Source organism: Myotis lucifugus, unplaced genomic scaffold (assembly GCF_000147115.1).
Source record: "Myotis lucifugus unplaced genomic scaffold, Myoluc2.0 scaffold_349, whole genome shotgun sequence".
Taxonomy (NCBI): Eukaryota; Metazoa; Chordata; class Mammalia; order Chiroptera; family Vespertilionidae; genus Myotis; species Myotis lucifugus.
This window is the reverse complement of record NW_005871397.1, coordinates 937,334-951,413: the sequence shown is the minus strand read 5'-3', so window position 1 is coordinate 951,413 and position 14,080 is coordinate 937,334. Positions and strand designations below refer to the sequence as shown.

Below are 14,080 nucleotides of genomic sequence, written 5' to 3'. Positions count from 1 at the left end.
CTGTCTCCTCCGTGCCTTTTCTCCTTTGTTTCCCATGACATTCTCCTACTCAGCAATCAGTCTCTTGCCTCACCTAAAAGCTCTCCCTGATTGCACTGGCTTCAGAACAACACAAGGACAACCCCCTGGAGTTGTCTTTCTCTTCTCCTCCTTCTTTCTTTGTCTTTTCCCCTCCTCATCATTTTCATCCTCTTTCTCCTCCGTCTCCTTCTCCAAAATAATCCAGACAGCTCTTCTGGTAGAAGCAAAGTTAGGGTCTGTAAACGTAAGGACATTCCTTCAGTGGGCTCAGTTTTCCACTTCCTTCCACAAAACCCTTTCCGATCCTTGGTTCACATGGACTCAAAATATGAGAAAGGGGAATACAGTGGCTCTGACAGCTAATCTTTGCTTTTGGTGTGTCACTACATTCTTTCAACCTATTGTTCCCTTGTCACTTTCCCATGTCTCTCTTTTACCATTATCCTCATACATTCATTCAAATGCACCCATCAAAGGGTAAAATACATCACTAAGAATATAGATACACTGTATTTAAGATCTTATGGAGGGGTTTTTTTTTTCTTCCCTAGTAAAAGGCATCTTTTTAGCTTCTTAAAAACTACAGAAAATGAAGTAAAAATCAATACAACTTTCTGAAATCTCATGACAAACTAACCCAATTTTCTTCACTGTCAAACTGATGTAAGGTTTAATAGATCCAGAGAGCAATCAATGTACTAGATCTTGAATTTAATAAGACTTTTACTTTGTCCCACATAATATACACATATTAAAATGTGATTTAGACAGGCCCCGAGAGCATTGAAGTATTGATACATGGATGGTTCGGTCTTAAGGAGGAGTAAATATTGGAAATTATTTGTTTCTTGAGTAATCTGTCATGTCTTCAGTGATAATCGCACATATTTAGAACTCTTCATAATGCATAAAGACTCTATGTCCTTCGTATCAGCTGGTCACTCTAATAGGTTCTGGGAGATAGTCGTGGCAGGTGTTTTCGTCCCAGCCGTGTCATTTACTTGCTGTGTAACTTGGCAAGTTATTACCCACAAACTCTTTCTCCTCTTTGAAGGAGGGATGATATTTACCATGTTTTGTAGAATCATGAGAATTAAATACAATAATTTCTGGGACATGGAAAGTGCCCAATAAATGTCATCTGCTATTTTCATTTTACAGGTGAAGAAATGTTCTTAGTTGTAGGGACTTACCGAAGATTATAAACCTAGTTCACTTTTTTACTCCAAGTTTTCTCCCTTTAATAATAAAAATAAATTGTTGGTAAAATCAGAGATGTGAAGTTAGGTGAAATGACCAGCATCTTGTAGAATTAAAGTTTTAATCATAACAAGTTAGATGAAGAATTAAGTTAGCTAAATGTGATGAAATTAGTGTGATTCAACTCACTGTGGGAACAAAATGAACTCAAGATATAGATAAGTAATTACATTTTTCTAAAAAAGAGGAATAATTTTGGGGTCAGGGCTGACTACAAATGTTACTGTTAGTACAGGGGCTTTAAAATCCACAATGAAAGTATGATTAAACAGCAATGTAGTGTTTAGCAAGTTTGAAGCAATTTTCTTTTTATGTTGAATTTTAGTCAGATGTATTTATTCATTGAAACAAACAAGAAGATTGGGAAACCAGGTTGGTGAGTCATTTCAAGCTCTTGGCTTAGTTTTATCAGTGCTGTTGAGAATTATCAGAAGGTGGAGTAGTCCTTCAGTATTTTCAAATTTAACAGTACCATTTTAGATGTTGATAAGCAGCTCTAGATGTTATGGGGTCATTTGTAATTTTGCAGAAGCATGAATTTATTCTCTTTTATGCTGAGAACTGGTCTCTTAGGTAATGAATGAGTCTCGTTGATGCCCCAGCATACATATCTTAACCTAGTTTTGTTGTTTTTCACTTTCCTGATGTGATAAAAGAATTAAATTTTGGGAGGTGGTAGTGGGAATAGTCTTGGACTAAAAATGGGTATTCTCTAGGATGTATGCTTCTTGAATGCTCAGGTAGAATTAGAGCTGCTTCTAAAGTCATGCAAATGGCAAAGATTTGAAAAATTCTTGACATTAAAGATGGGAATATTATTCCATTTGGGGTGATTTATTTGTGTGTTTTTTTTTTTTACTATTGAAAATAAGGGGAGAAATAGGTAGTTCAAAAATTTCTGTGCAGTCTGATAATGTTCATTCTTCATATAAAATTTTTAGAGATTGTGCTCCCCACCAAATTAAAGATATATTTCTTCTTTCACTTCTGTTTCTCTTCCAATATGAAAAAACTAAGTTTTCCTCTCATTTTTTTTTCATTTACTAAAAGCATTTTTTGTATATCAAACTGGGCCCAGAGTAAATTCTAGAGAAGTACACACCAACTTCAGAACTTCAGTTCCCTCACCTGTAAACTAGGGGACAAATATCTACCTTGTAAGGCTATTGTAGTAAATACTGTAAATAATCTAACCTGGCACAAAGACACATACAGAGGATTGGTGGTGGCAGTAGTAGGGCAGTAATAAAGAGGATGCAACATGACTAAGTAGTGTCCCCAGCTGCCATTGTTAGACTTAGCACATAACTGGAGCAAATAAAGACTGTTGAGGAGGAATTACAGGTTTAAGTCCCCTTGTGTTCTGTATCTCTAGCGTAGAGCACACCACACACCACTGTGAAGAAATCAGTGTCTAAAACCATAACAGTGCAGTAAGTGGGGCACAAAAGTTGAGTCATGTGAAATGCAGTGTTGCATCATTGCAAGGTCAGGGAAATGTCTTGGGGGCCTGTCTGTTGATTAGCGCTGTCCATTCTGGAATAAGTTCTGGGAGTCAGGCACTTGATCCAAACATAGCCCGTCCCCTAGTGGGGATGTCTGCTCTGTCCTCACTGCCCATGGGGTCATCACAGGACTGACTGAGAGCTACACAGAGGACCACAGCCGTGAGCCCTGTAACTTCTTTTGTTGGCCACTCCAGGGAAGATGAGGCTGGAGAACATATCTGTCTCCCTGCTTCCCTGGTTGGCTCTGGTTTCTTGCCATTTTGTTTCCTCTACTAGGCCTTATCCTCAATATCTAGTTCCTTCGTCTCCCCTACATTCCCAGAGGTAAGAATTTTGGCCTGGTCCCTTTTAGAGAAGGGTGGGAAAGGTGAGAGGACAAGAATCAGTCTCCAGTGTGATACACCAGATTTTGCATTCTCTCAGGGCTAGTAAGTATAGGGTTCTACTCTGTTATCTGCAATTTACAGGTGAGGGAGTGGAAACTTCTGGGAGGATACATAACTATTGAAAAGAGAAATCTTGGTTTGATTAGACTAACCCAATATCCATGGTCTTTCTATGCTTTTATCATTCCAATGAAGAAACCTTTTCATTTATTGTGTAATAGTTTGGTTATAGTTTATCTGTAATAAACTGAACAGCTTAGTGTGGATTTGAGGGAGCACTTTGGGGATACTGTTTTTAGTTCTTAATCTGAGATAGATTGTGTGGTCCTAAAAAGGGGTTCTTGGGGTACCAAGTAAAAGATTGCCATGCCTCTAATAGCTGGTCAGCCAATATCTGGAAATTCCTGTATCAATAAGGTTTGATTGTTATACTTTCATAATGTTTGCCTGTTAGAGGTTGAAAAGCTTCTTGTAACTATCCAGTCAATCATAGAATCCTAGTTAAGTATCCGTAATGCTAGAGAAGTCCTGGGTTAACATTTCAGTTTACCTGTGCGGGACCAAGGTCAATAAGACTCTTCTTCCAAAGTATCTGAGTTCTTGAACTTTGTCATGCAGAATAAATTCAGTTTCTGCCCCATTGTTAACATGGGATTTAAATATCCCAGCTTCCACGAAGCAATGAATGAAAAGTTCATGTCTTTCCTGTATCATCAGGTTACTCTTTCTTTCTTCCTTTCTTTCTTTCTTCCTTTCTTTCTTTCTTCCTTTCTTCCTTTCTTTCTTTCTTCCTTTCTTCCTTCCTTCCTTCCTCCCTTCCTCCCTTCCTCCCTTCCTCCCTTCCTCCCTTCCTCCCTTCCTCCCTTCCTCCCTTCCTCCCTTCCTCCCTTCCTTCCTTCCTTCCTCCCTTCCTTCCTTCCTTCCTCCCTTCCTTCCCTTCCTTCCCTTCCTTTCTTTTTTCTTTCTTGTTAAAAGTATTACTAGTACATATGTCTCCTTTTTCCCCATCAACCCCTCCCCGCCCACTCCCACCCCCCAGGCCATCAGGTTATTTTTAAAATGTTCTCTGAGACCTAGAAAGGTAGAGTTCGGATTTCAGCTGCTTCCTCCCTTAATCCCTATTTGATTTTGGGATGGGGCAGTGTAAGAATCCCCCTCATCATGCATTTTCTTCCCGTTGGATTCCAGGTACAGGCCCTTGGGACAGTCGCAGTTTCTAGGAAATGAGATAAATGGGCTTTCTCAGCCTCCTCTGGTCCACAGTAAGCACTGAGCCAGCTAGCCACGATGAGGCTCTCGGATAGCCGTCCGGCCTGCAGTGAAGGTTCCCCAGGAGCCTTCGAACGCCGTGTCAGTTGCCATGCCTCCCTCTGCTTGGGACAGCAGTTGAGAAGTTGTGTCAGTGTTCTCAGTGTTGTCAGAATTTAGTCACGGTCTCACTGAGATGAATAAATGGAAGTGAATACGTGTTAGAATTCTTGTCCCTCATTACTACTTGTGTGATTACTCTTATCTAATGTTTCTCTCGTATTTACTAGTTTAGAATTAGTTCCTGGTCATTATTCAGGACGAAGTTTAATCCCCTCCTAATAGACTCCTGGTTTACCTTTGTAAGGAGTGCACTGTCTTCATTTTAAATAGCTCTCTTTCAAGCCCTCAAGAAGCATTCTGACCATCTCTGAGTAATTAGAATTCTTTACTATATTTTCCCCCAGTCTAGTTTTTTGCTTTCTTGGTTATATTTAATATTCGATTATAATTTCATCCTATTACTGAGGTGTTCTAGAATCTGTATTGTTAAAAATTATCAGCAAATCAAATGTAGAATTCCTATGTGTTTTGTTTTAATTGGACCCCAGGCCCACAGAATTGGATAAATTGTAATCCTGGTTAAAGACACGCTGTTCATGTTTGTTTGTTTACAATATAATGGTCCCTCTGAGAACTAGACTGCTGTCTACAATGTAAAGCCTAATTATGTGACTCTCCTAGTTCATTCACTCCCTGGCTATTCCCTTTTCAGTAACTGATTTTTATGTTAATATATTCCCTTAACTTTAAAAATGTTTTGATACATGTTTGGATAATATATTAAAGTTTTACTGTGTTGGGACTTTCTAAAAAATTGTATCATTGTTTATTGTCCTCTGGGACTTTTTTCCCCCACTCAACATTATGTGACTAAGATTCATCCATGAAGTGTGTCGTTATACGTCATTGTTTTTTTTTCCTCCCCCCCTTTTTTTTAGAGAATTGAAGGGTTCTTTTTATTGAACATTTAGGCTCGAAAGAATCTTTGTACGAGTTCCCTCTTTTCAACCTTTTCACCGCGTCATGATTATGTTTTCAATTCTGTAATCTAACAGGAGGCTCCAATATTATGGTGTCCAACCCACCAATCATGAACCAGAAAAGTAATGTCATCATCAACCATTGACCTCAGTTCTTTTTTGTGAAAATTCACTAAACCTGCAATAGTGCTTACTAGGTAACAAACACCCTGCCAGGTGCTTTATGAATATTAACTCATTGAATTCATTTAATCTTCATAGCAAACCTACAATGTTGGCAGTACTAGTATTCTCATTTGTAGTACTCTATGAGGTCATGTATTGGTTCCCTGAGGTTGTAGAATTAAGTTATCACAAGTTTGGTGGCTAAGAAAACAGAAATTTATTCTCTCAGGGTTCTGGAGGCCAGAGTCTGAAACCAAGGTGTTGGCAAGGCCTGGCCAGCCAGAGGCTCTCATCATTGTTTTCTTAACCGTGTACTTGCTAGCGTGGTGAAGCACCATCCTCTTAGGTTTAGTACCCGGGGCCCTGCAAATTCAGCTGATAAGTGGCAGATTAACAGGAGAAAAGGCCCTCCTAGAAAAGAAGTCAAGAGCCAAAGAAGGGTTAGACATGAAAAATTACTTTATCAAAGAGCAAAATACATTGTGGAGAAGTGACAGGACAAAGGAAAAGGGTTTGGCCGTTGGGGTGGTAAATTGTGGGAAGGTAAATATAGGGGGGAAACCAGTGGTAGATAAGGGCTAGTTAGTAAGGTTTGTTTGTGCGGACCCATCTCAGTGCCAGCTTTCTGTTTCCAGTGGTCATGGTTCTTCTACTCTCCTTGGTATTGGAAAGGGGAAGGGAGACTGCTTTTAGCCAGAAAGAGGAGAATAGAGAGCTTTTCCTGCATCTGCTCAGCATGATACAATTTTTTGAGTTGCCTTCAGCTCAAAATAATCCTTATGCCAACCTGCCGTATTTCGTAGTGGCAAACATTGATCCTCTTCAGTAGGTCGCACGCTGCGTAAATAATTGATTTAAACTTCCACCGGCAATGTACATGAAACCTCATTGATTTACATTATCTCTACTATTTGGCTTTGTCAGACTCAATTTTTTTCCCATCGAATTGGTGTAAAATAATACCTTGTGCATTTTCCCCCCTCCTTATTATTAATGAAATCAAGCATCTCTTCATATGATTGTTCTCTTAGGACCAAGTATAACAGAGGACAAAACAGGAAGTTGTAAAACTTTGCTGAAAGTCTTTAAAGAGATGGAAAGATATTCCGTGTAAATGCGTAAGAATACAGTTATCCCCCAATTGATCGAAAGGTTCATTGCAATTCCAGTAATCTTATAGTATTGTGGAACTGGAAAAGATGATTGTAAATTGAATGTGGAAGAACAATAGGCCAGGAATAGTCAAAACATCTCTGAAAAAGATGGAGGGTGAGGCTTGTAGTATAATACATCCAAACTTATTAAATAAGACAGCCTAATAATAAGACAGCCTGATTTTAGGACAGACACATTAAATTGGTAGAGAGCTCAGAAACAGACCCACACATGAATAGAACTAGAGTCTGTCAGTGGTGACTTGTATAATCTTTGACCCAGCAGTTCCTCTTTTTGGACTCTTTCTCATGGGACTATACAAATCTATAATGTTGACTGCATAAGATGTTTATTGTAAAACATATATATTGACTATAGACATTCTGGGCTGAAATGTTCATTAATAGAGAGCTCATTAAATAAATTACATTTACTGAATATTTTATTGGCTATTAAAAAATAACAAGGAGGAACTCTAAGTACTGACATGGAAAGATGCATTGTTCTGTTAAGTAAAAATAAAGTGTGTGTGTGTGTGTGTGTGTGTGTGTAGAAAAAGTGTGCAAGGCTATATACCAAGTTTTTAATAGTGATTATATTTGGGGGAAAGGGCAGAGATTTTAAATATTTGTTTTACAGATTAGGAACTAACATGTAGTTTTTAAAGAACTAAACAAAACAGACGTTTAAATGACAAATTTCTAATACTAATAAAGCCATAAATACTAGCAGGTTAAAATTGTTGGAAAAGTTGTCCTTCTTGGTTACTGTTATGATAGGAAATCAGGCTATCTAAAGTGCGGTGCTGGCTCTGTCAAAGGTTGCTGATCTATAGCTGTTGCAGAGTTACACAGGGGAAATGTGTGTGTAACTTTCTGACAATAACAATTGCAGTAACAACAACAATAGCTTTCCCCCTCTGTAGTCCATTGTTCAGTGATTCGTGATTTTGAAGCTAATAATTGTAAGTTTAGAGTTTGTGAAATTAGATATTCAACTAAATTAAAGAAAAAATACTTTTTTAGGAAAAAGGAAGATTGACAGATACTTTTTTAGGAAAAAGGATGATTGACATGATAATAGATCATATCATGAAAATTAAAATTGACTATTGAGCCCTAGCTGGCTTGGCTCAGTGGATAGAGGGTCAGCCTGCAGACTGAAGGGTCCCAGGTTCGATTCCAGACAAGGGCACATGCCTGGGTTGCGGGCTCGATCCCCAATGGGGGGCATGCAGGAGGCAACCAATCAATGATTCTCTCTCATCATTGATGTTTCTAACTCTCTCTCCTTCTCCCTTCCACTCTGAAATCAATAAAAAAAATTGACTGTTGATTTAATTTGTTGAAATAAGACCACTCATAAAAGACTTCTAACCTATTTAGCTCTTACTTGATCTTTTTTGTTATAGATTCCTGTTCATCCTGTGCCTGATCCCTTAGTTCATGAAGTTCTAAACTTGGCTTTCAAGCACTTTAAACATAAGGAAGGGTAAGTAAAATACTAACTCGGGATTGTTGCTGTTCTATGTGGGTTTCTACTGCTTAAATATACTTTGAACTCTCACCGATCGTTTGTTTTTAGCATTCAAGCAATTATTTTTTTTAATCCACACTACATACATATAGAAATGATTTTGGTAAAAATAATTCTAAAAACTGATTGGATTTATAAGAATTAGAAGGCTAAATGTCACAGCAAATTAAAATCTAGAGATAGGAAAAAATTTGGGCTTTATTATCCTATAAATGAATTTTCAGAGAAAATTCTACAATATCTAATAAGAAATTTTGAGATATATTCAGAGAGTTTGTAGAAAAAAATTAATAAATAATGCATTTGTTCTCTTGTTATTTCAGGTATTCGGGAACCAACACTGGGAATGTGCATATTATTGCAGATTTATATGCAGAGGTGATAGGGGTTCTTACCCAATCAAAGTAAGTTTCACTGATTTTGATATGCTCTTTGCTTTGGAATGCTTCATTACTAATATAGTAGAAACTGACAGTTTTAAACTTACTGTATTTTTCATAGAATTCAGTTTCACCTTTTATTACTAAGCTGCTCTGTTCCTCAGAGGATTTTAAAGTAGCACCCATACTTTAATTTCACAGCGTGTTTTCATTTTAGGTTTTTTTCCATAAATATCTGCATTGAGGAAGTCAGAAATTGCCAGGAATAGTCAGGACATTACCTTATTTCCTATTTTTAACAATTCTGTAAGAAGCCTTTTTTTTTAAAATCTTCCTTTTAAAACTCTTTACAGAGCTAATAATTACTTTTAATACTTTCCAGTTGAGTGCTTTTATTTCCAAGATATCAATGTAATCCCTTTATTCTAATCACCTTATTTGTTTTAATACTAAGCAGAGTTTTGAATAAATAAAAGGGATACCTAAAAGGAAAGGTAAAAGATACCGGATTATTTTATGAAAAGTGTTATTCGTCAGGAGTTACACTCATTGAGCTGTCTTGAACCATCATTATAGTAAACACTAAAAAGCTGTTTGTCTTTAGTATTTGTGTTTGCTCTAAGTAAAAAGTATCAATTATTCCTCTTTAAGAAACTTCTGATATTAAACTAAATGAACAGGAAATTTAGAATAATAAAAATTTTTGTCTTCCTATCTATGCTTTTCTGGCAATTTTGATGAGGGCAGAGAAAGGAGATGATGTAGGAAATTAGTGTTTTTAACAAATGAAATGATGTATCTGTGTGTATTAAAGGTTTCAGGCTGTGAGGAAGAAGTTTATGACGGAATTAAAAGAACTGCGACTGAAGGAGCAAAGTCCACATGTGGTACAGAGTGTCATCAGCTTAATAATGGGAATGAAATTTTTCCGAGTGAAAATGTATCCTGTAGAAGATTTTGAAGCATCATTTCAGTTTATGCAGGTGATATACTTCATCAGTTGCAGAGATTTAGCCTAACAATGACTTTGCTTGCTCTTCATGACTTTTAAAAAGAAACAATGTAGATATATTAATGACATCGTTATTAATTTCTTATTCCAATTGTTGAATTGTCACAAGTACAAATTAATTTTCTTTTTGAATTTAAATATGTTTTGACCATAGCTTTTTTATATAATTTCAGAGTGTTTACAAAATTATCGTGATATTAAAAATTCTTTAATCTTTCTCTTTTGTTAACTTAATGTGTTCCCCCCACCCCCCAGGAATGTGCTCAGTATTTCTTAGAAGTAAAAGATAAAGATATAAAACATGCACTTGCCGGTTTATTTGTGGAGATTCTTATCCCTGTAGCTGCTGTAAGTATATTTTTTATTTTTATATTATATCTTAAAAGTACCTTTTTACTAAAGAAGTTGCTACATGAAATATTCTTACTTTCTGGTAACCTAATAGCCAATGAGGTGGAAATTTGGAATATAACATGGGCATAGGGGAAAGGATTATTAGACAGAGTAGAAGAGCATTCATCAGTCTTTTAATTAAAAGAACAAGCCCTCAAGATCCAGAGACTGTTAGGAGTGCAGAGCATTTGCAACCTAGCAGTAGTGTGGCCTCCAGGCGCTCAGTGTAGCACACTGCATTTCATCGTGGCCCTTGCTCCGTACAGAATCACAGCCATTTCAGTAGCCTCTGAAGAATTTAAAGTACTGTGACATACATCCTGGAATTTACCAGACTGTCTTGATTTTATAAGTTCTGTTCTACAGAATGCCGTGACATTCATCATACCTATCAAAATTTGTACTCTGAATTGTTTAGAAAATAATGATCGCAGTAACTTCTGGGGAAGCACATTGATAGAAACTTTTCTTGGTGTAAATGTAGAGTGTTATTCACAACTAATTTTGCAGTTACTGGTAATGAAATACCAATAGTAATGGAATTTGTAGCATACTATAAATCGATTTTTTTGTTTTCTGGTCTCCATCCCTGCCCCACTCAGTTTTTCGGTGTGGTATGGAATATTCCACTCATTTTCAATGTACTGCATATTGTTGTATAATTGACTCTTATATATACACATATATATTATTTTATTTTTAAAAGATTTATGAAGGTGAAATTGACATACAATAAACCACACACATTTAAAGTGTACAATTTGACATATATACATATACACACACACACATATATATGTGTGTATATATGTACTAGGATATATGTACTAGTATATATATATGTACCTGAAAAACTGTCCCCACACTCAACATGATGTACATATCTATCACTCTCTTCGAAGTTTTCTGGTGTTCCTTTTTAATCCCCACTCTCGCTCACCCCACCAGTGATGTTCTTTCAGTTTCAGTACATTAGTTTTGGATTTCCTAGAATTTTATATTAATGGAATCTCACAGTACAAACTCTTTTTCTGACTTCTTTCAGTCTGCATAATTATTTTGCAGTCTAAGTATGTTGTAGAATATATCAGTAGTTTATTGCTTTTTCATTGTTGAGCAGTATTTCATGGTATGTCTGTACCACAGTTTGGTTATGTGTTTACCTGTTTTTGGACCTTTGGGTTGTTGCCGGTTTTTAGCTGCTACAAGTAAAGCTGCTGTGAACACTCATATACAAGTCTTTGTATGAGCATTTGCTTTTCTTTCCTTTGGGTAAAAACCTAGGAGTGGAATTGCTGGACCAAGTGATAGTTATAGGGTTAAGTCTTCAAGAAATTGCCAGACTGTGTTACAAAGTGGTTGTACCATTTTGCATTCCCATGAGCAGTATGTGAGAGTTCCAGTTCCTCCACATCTTCAGCAACACTTACTCTGGCCAGTCTTGTTCATTTTCGCCATTATAATAGGTGTGTCGTGGTTTCTCATTCTGGTTTTTAATTTTTGTATTGGATTGTTTTAGGATTGAGCTTTGAGACATATATTTTTAAAATGTGGATATAAGTATTTAATCAGATGTATGCTCTGTGAATATTTTCTTCTAGTTCATGATTTGTGCTTTCATTCTCTTAACTATGTCTTTGAAAAAGAAGTTTTTTTATTTTGATGAGATCTGACTTATCAGTGTGTTCTTTTATAAATTAAACTTTTGTGTTATACCTAACAAGTCTTTGACTAACACAAAGTCACTAAGGTTTCTCCTATATTTTAAATTTAAGGTTTACTTTTAGGTTAGTGGTCCATTTTGAGTTAATTTTTATATGGTAAGAGGATTGAATTTTATTTTGTTTAATTTTTTGTTTTGTTTTTGTTCCAACAAAATTTGTCCATTTGTTGACAAGACAATTCTTGTCAAGTGCTTTGTCTAAAAAATGAATTGACTCTATATGCTTCAGTGTGTTTCTGACTCTGTTCTGTTCCAATGATCTATGTGTATGTTCTTATAATAATAGCATACTATCTTAATTCCTGTAGTAAGTTAGAGGCAGGCAGTGTACATCTTCCAACTCTATGCTTTTTCAAAGTTATTTTGGCTATTTTAGGTTCATTTTAGATGTGGAATCTAATGAACAAAATAAGCTGACAAAATAGAAACTGAGGCATGGATACATGGAACAGACTGACAGAGGTCAGAGGGGAGGGAAGGAGGGAGACTGGATGAAAGAAGGTGAAGGGATTAGCCAAAAAACATATATCCATAGCACGTGGACACAGACAACAGTGTGGTCATAGACAAAGGAAAAGGGGTGGAAGTAGGTGGAGGTGGGCAAAGGAGGGGAGAAATGGGGATGGAAAGAGACTTTGCTTGGGGCAATGGCTGCACGAAGTAGTGTGCAGATGATGTTTTATTGGGTTATACACTTGAAACCTGTATAATTTTGCAAACTAATGTCACCCCAATAAATGCAATTAAAATTTTTTAAAAATTTAGAGTCACTTAGTCAATTGAAAAAATGCTGGGATTTGAATTGGGATTTCTTTATATTGATAAATGGTAGGACAGACATCTTAATATTGATTCTTGTGATTCATGAGCATAGCAACTTTCTTCTTTGACTTAGGTCTTTATTTTCTCTCATCAATGTTTTGTAATTTTCAGTTTATAGATCTTGAGTATATTTTGTTAAATTTATCCTAGGCATTTCCTATTTTTGTGCTATCGTAAATGCCATTGTTTTAAGATTTCATTTTCCAGGTGTTCAAAATACTTTTCAGTGCATAGATTTTATTTCATTTTTGCCTTATTGCACTGGCTAGCATTTTCAGTACAATGATTAAAAAAAAAAAAATGAGAGCAGACATCCTTACCTCTTTTCACATTTTAGGGCTAAAGTCGCCAGTCTTACCAATAGGTATGATGTGACTTATAGGTTTTTCATAGATGCCTTTTATCATATTGAGGAAATTTATTTTCATTTCTAGTTTATGAAGAGTTGGTTATTTTTCAGGAAGGAATAAATGTTGGATTTTGTTGAATGTCCCCCATCCTTGTCTGTTGAAATAATCAGATGGTTTTTCTTTTTTGTTTGATAATATATTGAACTATATTAATTGTTGAATCAACATTACATTCTTGGGGTGAAACTCTTGATCATGATAAGACTTTTTTATATTGTTAGGTTTTATTTGATAAGGTTTTTTATTGAGAATTTTTGCACCTATCTGTGTTCCTGGGGCTCTTGGTCTGTGGTTTTCTTTTTTTAGTATCAAGATAATTTATGTAGGAAGAGTTTGTGCAGAATTGGCTTTCAGTCTTTCTTTGGAGTTGGATGGAATATATTAATACATCCACTTAATCTGGAATTTTCCTTGTGGGAACCTTTTTAACTACCAAATGACTTTCTTCAAAAGACAGGTTTTCTCAGACTACTTTTTCTTGAGTGAGCTTTCAGATCTTTCTGAGGTGTTAATTCATTTCTAAGGGAATTATCAAATTTATTGGTATCAGGTTGGTCAGCTTTATACTATATACTATACACTTTATACTATTGTATCTGTAGTGACCACTTTCATTCCAAATATTGCTAAGTTTTGACTTTCCTTCTTTTTTCCTGGTCTCTCTGGCTAGTACTTTATTAATTTTTTTGATCTTCCCAAAGAACTAGTTTTTGGCTTTATTGATGTTCTCTATTTTTCAGTTTCTATTTCATTGATTTCTGCTTGGATTTTTATTATTTCCTTTCTTCTACTTTGGTTTTAATTTGCACTTTTTGTTTTTTTTTTTTTGTTTCTTAGGGTAGAAGCTGAGATCCTGCATATCTTTCCCTTTTTTTCTAATATAAGCACTTAATGCTATATATTTCCCTCTAAGTAGTTCTGAAGTGGCAGATCACAAATTTTGATACCTTGTGTTTTCATTTTCATAAAGGTCAAAATACTTTTTAATGCTCTTTGTGAAATCCATAGGTAATTTAAA

At 35.9% G+C, this 14,080-nt stretch overlaps 1 protein-coding gene across 10 annotated transcripts in view; it reads left to right on the top strand.

Annotated features, from left to right (window-relative positions):
- FRYL (FRY like transcription coactivator) overlaps positions 1-14,080 on the top strand; it is a 232,292-nt gene that overhangs the window by 116,420 nt on the left and 101,792 nt on the right. For all 10 annotated transcript variants that reach the window (XM_023764804.1, XM_023764802.1, XM_023764805.1 and 7 more), the window contains 4 exons: positions 8,198-8,277; positions 8,646-8,726; positions 9,517-9,685; positions 9,970-10,062. In XM_023764804.1, coding sequence (XP_023620572.1) covers positions 8,198-8,277; positions 8,646-8,726; positions 9,517-9,685; positions 9,970-10,062 — 423 coding nt within the window. The remainder of the gene's footprint in view (positions 1-8,197; positions 8,278-8,645; positions 8,727-9,516; positions 9,686-9,969; positions 10,063-14,080) is intronic.